The 15,587-nt window shown below is 49.3% G+C and overlaps 1 protein-coding gene across 2 annotated transcripts; it reads left to right on the top strand.

Moving 5' to 3' along the window:
- The first annotated feature begins 43 nt into the window (after positions 1 to 43).
- Positions 44 to 15,328, top strand: znf318 (zinc finger protein 318). Of its 2 annotated transcripts, XM_028006291.1 has the most exons (12): positions 44 to 687; positions 1,209 to 1,303; positions 5,188 to 5,671; positions 5,849 to 7,058; positions 7,202 to 7,296; positions 7,423 to 7,522; positions 7,677 to 7,990; positions 10,380 to 10,559; positions 10,632 to 10,725; positions 11,085 to 11,203; positions 12,337 to 14,168; positions 14,211 to 15,328. In XM_028006291.1, the coding sequence occupies exons 1-12, from the start codon at positions 463 to 465 to the stop codon at positions 15,067 to 15,069; spliced, it is 5,607 nt and encodes a 1,868-aa protein (XP_027862092.1). In that variant the 5' UTR covers positions 44 to 462; the 3' UTR covers positions 15,070 to 15,328. The 2 variants fall into 2 exon arrangements, with proteins under 2 accessions (XP_027862092.1, XP_027862091.1); XM_028006290.1 differs by having other exon boundaries at positions 45 to 687; positions 12,337 to 15,328.
- Positions 15,329 to 15,587: the final 259 nt, after the last annotated feature.

Genomic DNA, 15,587 nt, shown 5'->3' with positions numbered 1-15,587 from the left:
CCCTCCTGAACCCCCCCCCCCGGATCTCCTCGGACGGGTTTGTCGTCCAGATTGGCCCTCAGTCTCATTAACTGAATGTTTTCTCTGGGAATCAGGAGATATGTTGGAGCTCTGCTTCCAAGGTCAGAACCTGTTCTGGACTGGCTCAGAGCATCAGGAGCTCTCAGGATTTCTTTACAGGTCAAAGTTCATCTTATAGCTCTGGATCGGCCCACCTGCAGTACCGCAACTTCGTCACGTGGTGGCAACAGTGAGGCTATTAGGAAGCGAGATACCCCGCAGAAACAAAGAAGAAGGGTTCAGTGTGTATGGTTCGGAGCCGAACTCGGAACCACAGCTTTGATAAAATAATAATCTGTGTTTTGTTGCGGACCGGAACCAGTTGTGGCTTCCTGCTGCTTGTGAAGCGCCGCACCGACCCGCAGCTCCCCGCGCGGCCTCAGTGCATCTCTGCGGGAGAAGATGTTCCGCGGCCGGCCTCCGTTTAGAGGCTACCCGCCTCCTGCGAGGCCTTACCCGTCACAGGGATATCGGGACGACAGGGCCCGACCGAAACCTCCTTACCACCAGGACTACCCGGAGTACCGGGACCACGGAGCTTCGGAAGCCTACCACAGGAGGCACCCGTCCCCCGGCCCCGGAGGCCACCGCGGCGGGGACTTTTGGACCGGAGGTCCGCCTCCTGAGGTGAGTGAAACTGGAGTCAGACCGCACCGAATGATGTGAAAACCTGTTAATTACTCCAATCAGAATCGGGTCTTCTATTGGTCCAGAACCAGAACTGCAGGACAGTCTTTGGGTTCTGATAGGTTCCTGGTCTGGTCTGCAGCTAACAGACATTGCTGCAGACCAGACTTCATTCAAAAACGGGTTGATTTAAACCGGAGACTTCTGAGCGGCGGAACCGGGAGACTCCGAGCTGCATTCAGCTTGAAGGAAAACAGCTTCTGATCAAACTCATTGATCGGCTCTGATCAGATCAATAAATTTGATCTGATCAAACTAACAGAAAAAACATATATGATGCGTTTGAGGGTTTATTTTCAGTGTAGGACATTTGGAAAGTCTCTGAGTTAAGGAGCTGATTGATCAGGAGATTATTATAATTACTATTGTGGTATTAAACCGATTATAGATCAGACAGTCCAAATGGACCCGGATATCTGGTTCTGTGGGTGATTAGTGATTACCTGTGTTGTCGCCTGCAGAGGTCTCCGCCTCACAGAGGACCAGCTCACCTGGACCACAACCTGGTCATCAGCGTGGGGAACGAGCTGACTGGCCCCCCGCACTACCACGACAGGTAACCAGACGCAGGAGAACCTGGATTCTGGTCCATGTGGAGGACCGAGGTTCTGATCCGTCACTGATCTCTGGTTCTGTGGTCCAACATGAGTTTAGTCCCTTCAACACGGTCAGACATTCACTCTGCACAGGTTTGGTTTGATCAAAAACAGCATTAAACTAAACAGGAAAACCATAAACATGTCTGGATATAAAATTGGAAATATTCCTGCTGCAGATACAATGATGTCATATAAATATGAATCCTTATTATAGTGATTTAAAATGGTTGTGATGGAGGAGAACTGAGATCAGCTGATCACTGCACACCTGGATATTTCTGTCATCGTTCGGACCGTCATGTGTTCCCAGAGCCACACAGGTCAATATCCAGAATATAGTCAAAATTATTATTGATCTTTCGTCCCACAGCAGGAAATCCAGGCGCTGCGCATGTAGGTTCACAGAAAGATTAAAGTATTAAGATATACTGTATATAAAACAACATTTGCAATAATATCCTGAACAAAAACTACAAAATAAAATACTGTGCAGGATCATTTCAAAACCGTACATAACTATTTACGCTCTTCTTTCGTGTGGTCTGTTTCTTCAGGCCTTCTCGCTGATCATAAACCTGCTGAATCCATCGCTCTTCTCTCAAACTCACTACAGTTTCCCCAAAACGCCGATACTAGCCGCTCCCAAGGGGGCGGGGCTTGTTGCTCCAACGCCTGAATCCGACGTCTCCTCTGATTGGCTGATAGATGATGGATTATGAATCATCTCATGTAACTGTTTACATCGTCACTGCCTTGAGTGTAATGACCCATGGCGTGAACAAACTTATTCACGTGTGATTTTAATTCAATTTCTTATTTAATAGAAACAACCCAATTTTAAAGTTGTGTTTTATTTTTACATTAGCAGAATATAGACAAAGATTTGCTCACATTTGTAATGGAAACGCAGCAATGGAAACCTTTGTTAGGGGAACTGGCTTTCTGCCTTCTTTTGGGTTTGTTCTCTGTCTGAATGTTCAAAACTGATCGGCCCCCCAGCCCCGCTGCCTGGGGCCCTAACCCACGTGTTTCCCATGCAGACTGAGTGGATCTGTCAAGCTGTCATGCTAAGGCTCCTCGTCCCGCAAGGCACACCGATCAGTTCCCTGGAGGTTAGGAAGGAATAAAGACTTTAAAAGGGTGACCATTTTTGAGGTCCGAAAATAAGCTTTTCTCAACCTGAGGCAGTATTCTCAGGTTCTCCCAGCAGAACCTGAGATGCATGAAAAGCAGCAGAATCCTGACCTCTGAGTGCAGAATACTCTTCTCCTAAAGCCTGACAAAGAGCTGAATAACTGTCACCGATCTCAGTGTGAAGAGTTTTTATGAAAACATGAACGCTCCTAGAAGTTGGTTTCCAAATGAGCTTCAGGAAAAGGGCAAGCCAAGCAGACAGCGTTGACCTCATGCATGTTTGACTCTTGATTACCGGGGTTGAAAAGCTGCATGTCTCTAGCAAAGGATTCACGTTGGGTGTCTGCTCCCTCCTGCTATGTGGATCACATGCACTTGTCAAGTCTGGCACCTGGTGAACTTTATGGTAGCTGCAGGCTGGGACCTCCAACACTATCTGTGGAGGTAACAGGAAGCAGGAGACTGCAATAACCTCTGGAAAAATGGACTCTGCTCTAGATTCAGCACTGCAAGCTGTACATCTGTCCTCTGAGTCTTTCTCCTGCTGTGTGTCATGCTGTGGCACAGTGCTACCTGGCAGGTTAAGTCCCTCTTTTTGAGATGAGGGTTCTCTGACCTCACCAGCACTATTCATTGTGGGGATTGTGTGCTACTGACCTCAACTTGGAATGAGGTCAGTGTGAGCAGAATACTTTAAAGAGCTCCTCAGTCCCACCAGCACATCATGCAGTGAGTAAGCTGAGCCTGGGGACATCGGGTCTCCAATCTCTGGTGGTCACCAAGCTGATTAAAGATCTACTCGGTAGATACGACTCTGCAATACTGCATGGACATTGGGGGCATCTGGAGATTGGTCAGACCGGGGTGGTGGTCCCCCTGTTCAAAAAGGGGGACCGGAGGGTGTGCTCCAATTATAGAGGGGTCACACTCTTAAGCCTCCCTGGCAAGGTCTATTCAGGGGTCCTGGAGAGGAGGGTCCGTCAGATAGTCAAACCTCGGATTCAGGAAGAGCAGTTTGGTTCTGGTTCTGATCGTGGAACACTGGACCAGCTCTACACCCTCAGCAGGGTCCTGGAGGGTTCTGGGAGTTCACCCAACTGGTCTACATGTATTTTGTGGACTTGGAGAAGGCGTTCGACCGTGTCCTTCGGGGAGCCCTGTGAGGGGTTCTCCGGGAGTATGGGGTACCGGGCCCTTTGATACGGGCTGTCAGGTCCCTGTATGACCGGTGTCAGAGTCTGGTCCGCATTGCCGGCAGTAAGTCAGACTTGTTTCTGGTGAGAGTCTGACTCCGCCAGGGCTGCCCTTTGTCACCGATTCTGTTCATTACTTTCTTTTTTTTTTTTTTTACCCCTCCAGGGGGTCTTTTTGTGGGCTCTAGTGTCCCTTATATGATAGTAGGCTGACAGGAAACGGGGAAGGAGAGAGGGGAAGACATGCGGCAAATGTCGTCGGGTCCGGGAGTCGAACCCGCGACGGCCGCGTCGAGGACTCAAGGCCTCCAAATACGGGTCGCGCTAACCGCTACGCCACCACGGCACGCCCCTGTTCATTACTTTCATGGACAGAATCCATGAAAGAATCTCTAGATCAGCCAAGGTGTTGAGGGGATCCGTTTCGGTGGCCTTAGGATCTCATCTCTGGTTTTTGTGGATGATGTGGTCCTACTGGCTTCATCGGGTCGTGATCTGCAGCTCTCGCTGGAGCGGTTCGCAGCCAAGTGTGAAGCGGCCGGGATGAGGATCAGTGCCTCCAAATCCGAGGCCATGGTCTTGAGCCGGAAAAGGGTAGAATGCCTTCTCCGGATCGGGGTGTCCTGCCCCAAGTGGAAGCGTTCAAGTATCTCAGGATCTTGTTCACAAATGAGGGAAGAAGGGAGCGGGAGATCGACAGGCGGATTGGCGCAGCGTCTGCCGTCAAGCGGGCGCTGTACCGGTCCGTCGTGGTGAAGAGAGAGCTGAGCCAAAAAGCGAAGCTCTCGATTTACCGGTCGATCTACGTTCCCACCCTCATCTATGGTCATGAGCTTTGGGTAGAGGTCAAAAGAACGAGATCACAGGTACAAGCAGCTGACATTAGTTTTCTCTCTAAGGTGTTTGGGCTTTCCCTTAGGGATAGAAGCTCAGTCATCCAGGAGCATCTGCTGCTTCTCCACATGAAGAGGAGCCAGTTGAGGTGGCTTGGGATCTGGTTAGGATGGATGCCTCCATGATGAGGTGATCGGGTCCCACAAAGAGGAGACCAAGAGAAAGACCCAGGACACACTGAAGGGACGATGTTATTCAGCTGGCCTGGGAATGCCTAGGGGTTTCCATGGAGGAGCTGGACCAGGGTCTGGGAAGAGGGAAGTTTTGGCCTCCCTCGTAGGCCGCTGACCCCGCAACCCAACATAAGATTAGCAGAAGAAAATGGATGGATGATTTCTTTGTTGGTACAATTGAATGTAGAATTTTGTTCATATCTCATTCATCAGCTGTTCTCCATTAATATGGTTCTTGGAGATTCTTGTTATTTCATATAATTAATTTTATTCAGTCCAGTTTGTCAAGATAATTGAATATGTGTTCTCCACAGAGCACTTCAGACACCAGGAAGTAGGACACTTGATTACAGAACAGATTTTGAGACTCCTTTACCCAGCAAGGACCAAGACGGTCACTTGTTGATCCGGATGTGCTCAGTCAGCTCTACTTATGTTTTTCTACAGAGATTACCTTCCCCGACCTGAATATGAGCGGAGTGGTAGCAGGGGCCGAAGTCCAGACAGGAGCCGGGGACGCAGCAAGAGTCGTCACCGCGGAGAGAGTCGTAGTCCAGACAGAAGCCGGGGACGCAGCAAGAGTCGTCACCGCGGAGAGAGTCGGAGTCCAGACAGAAGCCGGGGACGCAGCAGAAGCCGGGGACGCAGCAAAAGCCGGGCCAAGAGTCGTGGGCGGAGCAAGAGTCGAGCACGCAGCAAGTCTAGATCCAGATCCAGATCTCCGGGGAAGAGCAGAGGAAGGAGTCGTAGTTTCAGCAGTTCGAGCTCCAGCAGCTCCAGTTCCATCAGAGACAAGAATGATCCGTCCAGGAAGCAGTTTAAAGAGCTGGAGCTGGCCCGACGCAGGAGGGAGGTAGAGGAGCTCCTGGGTCAACCTACCAAATCCATCCTGAAGAAGCACAACAGTTACGAAAACTCGCCGTCTTTTCGGGTATGTTCAGTCTGGTACCAGTTGACCTGCTAACTAGTGGTTCTATCTTGAAAAAGGCCAAGTTGATCTGTTACTAAGCTTTAATTTATATTAGAATGTGATGATACTACAATGAGGAAGGACTGGTTTTGGGTTTGATGAGGTGGCGTTGCATCACGTTGTGCTTCTGTGCCACAGAGCTCCGACTCGCCCAGGGATCTGGACCGCACCATGGCTCGTGTTGCCGACCAGCTGATGCAGGCTGTTAAGCTGAACGACCCGCATGCTGTGGCAGCTGTTCTCTCAGAACTGCGGTCCGACCCGCAGATGTCTCAGCGGGCCAACCTCAACAATGAGATCAAAGAAATCCTGAACCTGTTGGGCGTGGCAGAGCCAGTGGGCGGAGTTCCACAGAAAGTCCTGGACGATATTGATGATGAGGAAAAGTTTCTGTATGGAGAATTGGAGGAGCCCAGAATGTCAGCGGCACCAGAGCCAGAGCGACATCACAGCCTGGATCTGTACGGAGACGTGACGGAAGACTCGCTGTACTCTGATCTCCCCTCGCAAAGAGCCATGGCCGGTCAGGTGTACAACTGCCCTCCAACCATTTCACCACATCTTCAGGTCACTTCATCTGTGAGTGAGCCAAACAGGCACATGAGTCAGCCCAGCATCAACCCCGACCAGAATGTCATGGCCTATCCTCCGGGAACAGAGCCACTGGAGGAGAGTGAGCGCCAGGCGTTGGAGGAGTACGAGAAGATCCAGGATCTCCTGAAAACCATCGGGCTTGACCTGGGCGTTGGAGAGATCAGCAAGATGGCTGCCAGGACCAAGGAGCGCCTTCATGGCAACAAGCAGCCTCCAAAGACACCCACGCGGCGACAACGATACTCTTCTGGCAGCTCCAACGGCAGCCGCCATAGCCGAGGCCGGAGCAGGCGGAGCCAGAGCGGCAGTTCAAGCAGCAGCAGAAGTCGCAGTCGCAGTCATGGGCGGGGCACCAAACGGGGGGCCAGCTGGAGCAGTGAGGACCATGAGTCCAAGAAGACCACAGCTGCTAAAACTTCCAAAGATTGGGAGGTCAAGGAGACAAAGAACGAGTGGAGTACACCAACGCTGCCTCAGAGTCAGACCTCTGATCCCGCCCCCATCCCGACTCACACAGGCATGCACATTCCTACTTACCCTCCCCCACAGCTCCCTGGCATGATGCCCCCAAACTACCCTCCTTCAGCATACAGCCAGTATGGAAATTACTTGCCCTACATCCATCAGCAGTGGCCCCCCATGTACCCACCGCCTAACATGGCCCTGCCCCCTCAACCTGCCATAGAGAACCTCACGCCGCCTCCCACCTACAAAAAGGCTTACAGAAAACCCACCCCAGACACGGGGCCCTTAGGTGAGGAACCCAGCCTGAGATCTGCTGTGATTGGTCACTCAGACCTGCAGGTGATCCAGTTAGACTGGTTTAGGAAGCGACCAGAACCAGTCAGAGAGGCTGGTGCTGCGTTCCCATCCATTAGCTGTGTGTTTGGTCCTCAGGTTTTGCGAGGAGTGTTGGTCAGGAAGAGCAGCGGCGGAGGAGTCAGGACCAGAGCATTTCTGACGAGCAGAACAACGAAAGTGAGAAACTAAAGGTGACTCACCTGCACGCATCACTTCCTGTCTTTACCTGTCCTGGTAGGACTCCTGTGCAGCACTGTGGTGTTCCTGACCACCCAGTCCTGCGGTTCTGTTTCTGCTGACTGGGTTTCTGTTTTCAGGTTCTGGAGGAGCGGGAGAAGCTGAGGCAGGAGAGGGAGGTCAGAATGACCAAGAAAGAATATCTGATAAAGGAGCTGGAGCGGCTCAGGAAGCAGCAAGGTGAGTTCCTGAGGGCTCTGCACTGGTCTGATCCGGGTCCTGAAGTCCAAACAGATGAGCTGGGTCCAAGTATAGAGTTGCAACACCACTCCCCACTAGTGACGCTGAGAATTACAGTTCTGCCTGACAACAATCTGGACGGTCCTGTTTTCAGGCGAGCTGCTGAGGAAGAAGCGCCGTGAGAAGGACGGCCATAAGGACCCCCTGCTGCAGGAGATAAACCGCCTGCAGGACGAGGTCATGGCGAAGATCTCCAACCTCCGCAAGGAGCACGAGGCTGCCGAGAGGAAGCGCAGCGAGATCGAGAAAGTTGCGCAAATACTTGGCCTGAGCCCTTTAGATCGTCCCGGCAAGATCAGCAAGCTGAATAAAATCCGGGACCAGGAGGAGTTGCCTCCAAAGAGTGAGAAACGGGAGCAGGGGAGGAACCCAGAGGAGCAACCAGCTGCCGGCAGCGCCGCCTTAAAGGTACGGCTCCTTCAGAGGAGGGTTTACTGTCAGACAGCATAGCATAGCTAGGGCCCACATGGTTCCAATACAACCTTGTCTTAGTTAGTATAAGTCACATGATGGAAGCAGAGAGTAAAGATCCGACTGTAGAAATCAGTTCTGTTTCCTTAATAGGTTTATTATTGCAGTTATTTACAAGTTCACTGTTAGATTTAAAGGGTCAGTTCAGACTGATGTTTTGTGAAGGAATATTACTTTTCAATAACTCCATTCTCTGCCTTGTGTACGAGAAGTGCTAATTAAATAATTTGTCTTTACCTGTAGTAGACTGATTTATCGCTGTGAATGACATGGAAAACTAAGTACACCCTCATTAGTTGAAGCTCACAGACGGTCAGCCATCATGTTGGATGTTTTAGTGCATATTAACGGTTTATAACGGGGATCTTCAACGTTTTTCAGCCCGGGACTACCAGAACCAGAGTATATTAATAAACAGATGGCTTACTAATGCCACTGCAGAGAACAAAGTGTAGTTATTAACAGAATGCAGATCTTTTAACACAATATACAGATTTTTGCTTGCAGAATCTGTTCATTTTCATCTGAAATGCGTTTTATATTTCTGTAGACTCTTATCTGGCTTTGTGTGGATGAGTATGATACGGCAGAAACGAGCCAAAATACACCGGCAGTTAGCTGCTAAGCTAGCGGGACAACTAGCATGCTAGCGCCGAAATGCTAACATAATAGAACAGTTATTTCACTCCCAGAACATCGTCTACATAAGAGTGGTTGATGAAATAACAAATGTTATAAGAGAACAACTTTATGGGAACCATATCCAGGTGCTTAGCAATCTGGAATTAAACAAAAATAAAACTTTACAGCTTGTGCCCTTCTTCATGAATCCGTCAGGACTAGCAAAGCAAACCGTCTCACGGGAAACACCGCCATCCTGTGGTGTAGCTTGGCACAACACCTAAATTCGCAGTTCTTTCACCTCCTTTTAATTGTAGACAGATGGACAGATCCTTTGTTGTCCCAAAGTGTGAAAATTCAGTTAATTTAATTAAGCTAAGCAAAATGATCACACATTTCTGTGTCTTGCGTCATTTTACCATGTAGGATATTTTTAATATGTACTTAAAGACATAATTTTGAATTTTAAAAAATATACCAAAAATGTATGATCCCGCTGCAGTTCCTTTGACGTTGAAGACCTCTGGTCTGTACAGCTTGTTTGCTGCTGTTTGGTCCAGTTTGTGTGCAGTTACTTTGATTGAGCCAATCGGATTTTCAGTACTTTAGTTTCCAACGAGCTCACAGCATCTGCTGCAGGTAAGAGCCAAAAACCTTTTACACGTTTATTATTCACCGTCCTACCACTCAGACTACTTCCCGGATTAATCTGGTTATAATCAGAGTTGGGCTCCTAATGAGTGAGTGGGTCTGACTTCAGATCTGTTCTGTGTTTTGGTTTTTGCTGCTGCTGGTCGGTTAGTGGTGCAGAGCTAAAGACTCCCAATGCTTCATGTTGGCGCGTGGCCTCATGGTTGCATGATACCTGTCCCGCACCACCGCTGCTTCGGCGTGCGCCCTGCTGCACATCGGAACCAAACGGTGCGGAGAGAATTCTGTTCTGAACGTGGGATCAGTCAGGATGGTGTCGTCTCATTTTCATCTGTGTTCAAACGCATCCTGGTCCTCCACCTGTAGAAATATTATTTATATTAATGCTCTCAGTTGGTCTATTGGGCCAAATGAGAGCATCAAGGTGCCATGTTTCAGTGGGGGACGTTCGGGTCGTTCCACTTGTTTTGTGTCCTTCCTGCTGTTGTCAACAACAGCTTCAGTCAGTCTACCGGTGGAATCCTAACAACTGAATGATTTAATATCACTGTTTCTGAACAAGCCTGTAACCCTTTCATTGAATAAAAGATAAAGACAACAATTGGACTGAACATGAAGCCGGTTCGAACCAGAACCAGGACCTCTCTGCCGTTAACCGCACCAACTTGTAATCGCTTCCAGCTCATCTGAGTCTTTATCTTGCTGATGAACATCCTGACCTGAAGGGTTCCTGCAGGGGGCGCTGCAACACCGAGATCCAGTTGTAAACGTGTCTCACCCGTTTTTACTCATCGGCGGCGTTAAACCGAAAAGGAGTGTTACTGCAGGATCGTTGTATGATGCGCGCCGACTTTGTCCTGTTTTGACGTCGTTGATTTCGTCTTATTTCGTGATGGTTGCGTGACGAATGTCGAGTCTGTCTTTGCTGTTGGTGCGTCGGTGCTGGACTCTGTCAAGGTAAGTCGTTTTCACTTGATAGCTGGTTCTTGTTTGTGTCCTGACTGTCTCTGTCTCCTCCTGCTCTGCTGAATCGCTGCTTTCTTTATTTCTTTAGGCAACCCCAGCGACTTCGACAGAGGCGTCGCCAGAACGGCAGCTCTCCACCGCTGAGGCTCCGCCCCCTGACCCATTTGAGTATTATGACGCTGGGAACCACTGGTGCAAAAACTGTAACATCACCTCTGGCTCCATGTTTGACTTTTTCACTCACTTACACAGCAAACCGCACCGGAAGGTTTGTTCTTCACACGGTTTGATGTCTCACTTTTCAAATTTTAAATTTCACCGTGGGATTTTTTGTTTGCAGACTTTGGATCCGTACAATCGGCCCTGGGCCTCCGGTCCCACCAAGACCCCTAAGACCACCTCAGGAGACGCCAAGCAGACCAAACCAGCCAAAGGTACTGGCACCATGTCGAGACTTGATCCAATTAAAGCTGCTGCTGCTGATGATGTGGTCTCTGAACCACTGAATTTTGTTAGCTGTCTTTTACTTCCAGGTGGAACTCAGATTGGACCTGTGTGTCGGAGAAGAAGACATTTACACCTTCTGATGTCTTTTCAGTAGTTTTTCCATCAGCTAGCGCTCTGAGATAACTGCTCACCATTCTCTCTAGAAACAGCAACTATTTTCTCTCTGAATCTCTCCTGTCCTGACAGGTTCTGGTTAACCTGGAGATGTCCGCCAGGTAAACATGATTGGAAGCTGGTTTTGCCTCCTGCCCTGTGTTTGAATGGTGCTGCTTGTGTTTGACTGCAGGGTCGGAGTTCCTGGTTCCTGTCAGAGGGTTCTTCTGCCTGCTGTGTAAGGAGTTTTATGGAGACGCCATCTGTGCTGAGGAACACGTCATCACACACTTTCATAATGAGAAATACAAGGTATGAGCTAAAGGAGGCCGGCTGTGTAGTTTTACCTCCAGCTGCTGCAGAGAGCTGGATCCTTTCAGACATGGACCCCAGGCCCTGTTCACGGCTGCACTGGTTAACTTAGCAACAGTTAGCTGCTAAGCTAGCAGGGCAACTAGCATGCTAGCTCCAAAGTGCTAATGCAGCAGAACAGTTCTTTCACTGTCAAAACGTCGTCCAGACTAGTCGATGAAATAAATGCTATAAGAAAACTTCATGGGAATCACATCCCACATTAACAACCTTAACAACTGAAAGTGAGGCGGCGAGTCTTTACTGGTTCTGCCCTTCTTCATGTATCTGAGCAGACTGGGGAAGCACCACCACCCTGTGGTGTAACTCGGTACAACACCTCAGTTCATAGACTTTAATTCTGATAAATTATCAATAAAACTAAACAATATAATCACTAATCATTTTATTATGTTGGATTCATGTTAGTATGTATCTAAGGACATAGCTGTGAATTAAAAAAATTATTTAAACGCAAATCATTCTCACATATTTTGGAATTGTCCTAAAATTGTTCAATTTTGGAAAAATATGCATGAAACTGTGAAGAAGATTCTGGGATATGATATTCCTATGAATAGTGTGGTACTATATCTTTGCAATATTAACAATATCAAAGTACGGGTAAAAGACGGGTATCTGATTAAGATGATGTTAACAGCTAGCAAGAAAGCTATTACTAGGAAATGGGGAGAGGCAGAACAATGGACTGGAATAATAGAAGAAATCTACATTATGGAAAAACTGACATCGTTTGAGACTTCAGCAAACACAAAAGGAAGAAAAGTGGATGAAATGGACAACGACAAAAATAAAGAACTAGACAAACTAGACGGGACAAAGGTCAAAAAGAGGAATAGCTCCCAAGCAAAAGTTTTGTTATGTTGAATGTGAAGTGTTCATGTGCAATATGTATGTAAACAAATGTGAAAAATACTAAAACAGCTAAATGTTAAAAAACAAAATAATTTAAAAAATAATCAGAAATCCCTGCAGTACCTCCCCACGTTGAAGACCTCCTGCCTAATCAATAAAAACGTTCTAAGGACCTAAACTCATGCATATTTTTGTGTTTTTCATGCTTCCTTCACCAGAAACAAATGTTGGAGAATCCGCTGTATGAGCAGAGGAGGAACCTGGACCGCCAGGCGGGCCTGGGTTTGGAGGCAGGCGGAAAGAAACGCAAATATGACGACGACGATAAAGACAGAGACGAAAAGAGCAAAAACAAAAAGGAGAAAAAGAAGGAAGAGGAGGCTGCCGAGACCTGCGATGAAAAGATCAAAGTAAAACAAGAGGAAGAGGAGCAGAAAGTGAAGGCAACCAGAAAGAGCCTGGAGGAAGACAAGCTTTACAGCAAGAAAGATGAGGATGAAAAGTACAAACACAGCAAAAAGGAGGAGAAACACAACAGCAGAGAGAATGAAGACAGGAACAGCCGGTACAGAGGCAGCACTCGAGACGAAGAGTATCGGCACCGCCATCGCAGGGACGACGACGGTCATCCAAAGTACGGCAATAAATACACCGAGGACAAATACAAGCAGGAGAAATGTTCAGATTCCAGATCTAAACATGATCGAGATGAAGGGAAGCAAAAAGCCGAGCCTGAGAAACCAGGAGGGAAACCAGACGTCAGGAAGTCTGAACCTCCGGCAAAACCCTACGAGCTGCCCAAGATCTTCTGTGGGCCGAGTCCGGCCATGAGGGCGAAGCTCCGCAAGCAGGCGATGGAGGCCAACAAAGCACCGGCCTCTGCAGGCGCCGCCACTTCGTTTGGGAAGTTCACATGGAAGAAGAAGGAGAACCAGCTGGCGAAGGAAGCCCAGAAAGTTGCAGCAGAGTTCCTCAAGGACGAAGAAGCGGCTGCAAAGCAGAAGCCAGGTGAAGAAGAGGACTCCTTGTCGAAGTCAGTGGCCGCTGCCAAAGAGATTGCTGAGAAGCTGGCCGGTGAGGAGCTAAAATCTCCACCTTGGTACGCGTCTGTTCGAGGACAGATCCGGCCAAACCTCCGTGCTCCTGTGGCTCCGCTGAGGAGAGCTTCCCTGGCAGGAAAACCTGCATCCCTTAACACATTTCTGAACATGAAACCCCAAAGCACCGATGGAGGTCCACCAGGGCCTTTTCCTAGGGCCCCTTTCAGGCCTCCAAATCCACAGATGTTCAACAACAAACCCGGGCCTCCAGTAAGCTCTGCTGGACCGTTTGGGGCAATGTCTGCTGCACCCATGGTGACTGGAAGAGAGCAGTTCGGTCCTAAACTCCCCCCTTCAATGTTGAAACCTGAACCGTGTCAGAATACCTCTAAGCCTGATTCAGCTGAGTCTAAACCTGAAATGAAGCAAGGGCCACTGTTCCCTAAACCTGCTCTGGTCCAGTCAAAGCCTGCAACAGCACAGAGTAGTCCTTCAACAACTTCCCCTGCATCGTTAAACACAGCATCCTCAGAAACTCTGTCTGCTCCATCAGAGGTTAAAGCTGCTCCACCCAAAGTTCCGCCTTCACAACCAGCGTTGATAAAGATTGTGTCCGACGTGGCGGCTCCTGGCGTCCCGGAAAGTGAGCAGACTCGCACCGTGTTCGTCAAGCCACCTCCTTTCAAGAGCATGTTAGCGGGGCCTCAGAAGTCGGAGAAGCTCCAGGGCAACCTGGCTGCAGCCAAGGCGCAGGCCTTATTTGACATCTTCTACAGCAGCCTCGGCCAAGCCGGCCCTTCCTCTTTCTCCAAAACAGAAACCGACGTTAGAGCTGCTAAAAGTTCTCCTTCAGTCCCCGTCCAAAATAAGAATCGGCCCCAAAATAAACCTGAACCCCAAAAACAAACCCAAACACCAAATACACTCCCAACTCAGACCCACAACCAATCACAGCCCCCAGATGGACCCAGACTCCAAACACAGGAAATGCCTGAATCCCAACCTCAGATTGAACCACAACTCCAAAATGAACCTAAACCCCTAAAACACACCCAACCACAACCTCAAGATGAACCCACACCACAACCTCAGGTCCAGTCACCAAAGGTACACCATGCTCAGTCCCCCAACGAACCCCAACCTCGACAACAAGCCCAACAAAAACCAGGATCTCAACCCCCGGATCATTCTCTACATCAGGCGGAGCCGTCACACGAACCTCAAACGGCCCCCCAGCACCGTTCTACTGAACCTCCAAATACAACACCAACTTCTCCACAGAACGGGTTTCAAAGCCCACAAACCCAAACTGATGGTGACATTCAGATTACCTCTGTTTGGTCTCTTCAGGACATCACAGCTCCAACAGCTAAAGCTGCAGGTCCTGACCCATCTGACCCACCGCCTCACTCAGAACAGACTCCACCAGAAGGATTGTCTCAAAGTCCACCCTCTAGTCCTGGGCCCAAATCTCAAATCTGCCCACAGACGAAGCCCGTTAGGATGGAACCAGCAGCTGAGCCACTGTTCCAGCCAGAACCTCAGTTTGAACCCCAACTGGACCAGGATGCTAATTCACATCAAGAGACGACTTCAGAACCACAGCCTAAACCCAAACCAAGTCCTAGAACCAGAGGTAAGGCAGCAACGACGAAGAAGACCCCTTCTGCCGCTCCGGTTCGTCAGACCCGCTCCCAGACCCGATACCAGACCCGTCAACAGCAGAGTCAACCAGAACTCGAACAGGACCCAGGGAACCAGGACATCACGGCGTCAGAAGCTAAAGGTCTGGAGTCTCCTGATCCGGACAAAGAGACGGATCCTCCAGGGACGGCGGTCACCCCGGAGACCTTGGGTCTCCCTTCAGACATGACCGCCCTGGACTTTGACTACACTTTTAACTTTGAGTAGGGGGCCAGGCTCCCAGTTATTTACAGGACTGATGTGGAGCTCTGACCCCCGGCTCGACGTCAGACTCCTTGTTTTCCACCAATAAGACGTTTTAATTTCCTCTGCAGGTTTCTGTGGTTTGGATTTAAAGTCTCGTTCCTCTAGATCTAGACGCCAGCGGCTCTCGTGTTTTTGCTTGTTTCTCCTCCGTCGTGCTGAAGCTGTAATATTTGTTTCTTTCAGCAGAGTTTTAATAAAGGTTGGCAGAGAATGTTCTGAACCCTTGTGCTGCTCGAATGTTTCTAAAGCAAGACGGACGGAGACTGTTCCTACCAGAACCGAAGGAATACGGCAGTCCGGTGACCTTTGACCTGTAAATGGATCAGAGCTTCGCCTGCACTGATCAGGTCATGGTTCTGGTCCCACATGGGCTGGAAGGTTCTGGTTCTCCAGGGTCCCTTCCGGTCCGGAACCACCTTGGGGTCCCAGGAGAACCCGGAGATGGCCCCTGCTGGACCCGCTGCCTCCCAGAGGAGCAT

The sequence above is a fragment of the Xiphophorus couchianus genome, chromosome 22, assembly GCF_001444195.1.
Source record: "Xiphophorus couchianus chromosome 22, X_couchianus-1.0, whole genome shotgun sequence".
Taxonomy (NCBI): Eukaryota; Metazoa; Chordata; class Actinopteri; order Cyprinodontiformes; family Poeciliidae; genus Xiphophorus; species Xiphophorus couchianus.
Note: the sequence above shows the minus strand (reverse complement) of the source record. Positions and strands in the feature narration are given on the sequence as shown.